We start from the raw sequence: 1,380 nt of genomic DNA on the forward strand, positions 1-1,380 counted from the left end.
GGCTGTTCTCTCTGTGTTCTGTGCTCCCACAGCGTCTGCAGAGGCTGATGTCTGTACACCACCAAGAGGGCATGTGTCATGGAGGCACCCAGCAGGAAGCCTGACACGACCCAGCTGTCCCCGTCGGCTTCCCCTGTCGGGAGACGTGTGGCGAGCACCTTTCCACCTCCTGGACGAAGCGATACCTAGCAAGGGGTGATCCCTGAGCCAACTGGCTGGCCAACGCTGTGCCCGGCATCCCTGCCCCGTTGTCCAGCTGAGGGAAAACACGCCCCTGTGTGCCTCCCGTGAGGGGCCCCCGGCCATCTCCGTGGCACACGGCCTTGGCCACGCCCAGGCACCCGCCAAGCATCCCGAGGCCAAGTCTCATCCTCCCCCAACCCGATGTGCCCCCGTTGCCCACCCCACATGCAGACAGCGGGCAAGAGATGGGCCCAAATCACCGACGAGATGTGCCAGAGCCCCCGGAAGAAAGCATGCTGGAGCCCCTGCCAGCAAACCCCCAGGAGCACAGGGGGCACCCACGTGGGGCTTGGCCAGAGTGTGTGCCGTCCAGCCAAGGGAAGTGCATGTCCAGCCCCAGGGGCAGCCGTCGAGACCCGGCAGACAGCGGCCTCGGAGCAAAGCCTGGGCCTCCAGCCTCCGCGCCCCCGACCTCCCCTGGTCCCTGTGCGGGCGTGCACCGTGCCCCCGTGTCCACCCTGGCAGCAGGCTGCCCCTGTCAGCCAGCCCCTGCGAATGCTCTTCAGCCGACTGGACGAAGGCGGCTGGAGCTCCAGCTTCCTAGAAGCTCCCTCACTGCCACCTCCCCAGAAGCTGGCCCACCCTGGTCAGGGCCCTCCTGTCACACACGTGTCTCAGGGTCCCTGTGTGCCTGTCCCTCGGAGCGTCCTCCACGATGACCTGCAGCTTTCCTCATCCTTGGAGGAGAGTGATCACGAGTGAAACACCCCATGTCCTCCGAGACTGTGCTTTGGCTCTTGTGGCCCTGACCAGGGGGCTGTGGACCGGAGGACAAGTCTCGGGCATGAGCTCTTTGTGGTGAAACAGCAATCCCCCCCAGAGACCTGGGACGACAGAAACTTGGGCCCCCACAGCATGTTTGGTTTAGGTCCCATGGTCCTCACCAATCCAGTAGGTCTCCTTGGTTTCATTTCCATATAGGAGATGAGAAACTCATTGCAAGAATGGCAATGAGTTGTCGACTCAAGCGTCAGTAGGGTCTATGCCATGAATGTGGACTGGGTTTGCGAATGTCTGATTTCGGGGACACTGGATGAAAGACTCCAGTCTAGGCCGGGGAAAGAGAGGCAGTGTTTTGTTGGCGAAAGATTCAGTGATGTCCTTTTTTTCTGCAAATCATAATGGGGAAGTTGTGCC

The 1,380-nt window shown here is 61.4% G+C and overlaps 1 protein-coding gene across 1 annotated transcript; it reads left to right on the forward strand.

Annotated features, from left to right (window-relative positions):
* The first annotated feature begins 231 nt into the window (after nucleotides 1–231).
* Nucleotides 232–1,173, forward strand: LOC115285007 (putative protein FAM90A23P). The gene has a single exon (XM_029931430.1). The coding sequence runs from the start codon at nucleotides 385–387 to the stop codon at nucleotides 943–945; it is 561 nt and encodes a 186-aa protein (XP_029787290.1). The 5' UTR covers nucleotides 232–384; the 3' UTR covers nucleotides 946–1,173.
* Nucleotides 1,174–1,380: the final 207 nt, after the last annotated feature.

Source organism: Suricata suricatta, unplaced genomic scaffold, assembly GCF_006229205.1.
Source record: "Suricata suricatta isolate VVHF042 unplaced genomic scaffold, meerkat_22Aug2017_6uvM2_HiC HiC_scaffold_327, whole genome shotgun sequence".
Lineage (NCBI taxonomy): Eukaryota > Metazoa > Chordata > Mammalia > Carnivora > Herpestidae > Suricata > Suricata suricatta.

What these genes read in the sequence shown, in the direction of transcription:
- LOC115285007 (XM_029931430.1), top strand. Translation starts at nt 385, where the DNA reads ATGTGCCCCCGTTGCCCACCCCACATGCAGACAGCGGGCAAGAGATGG.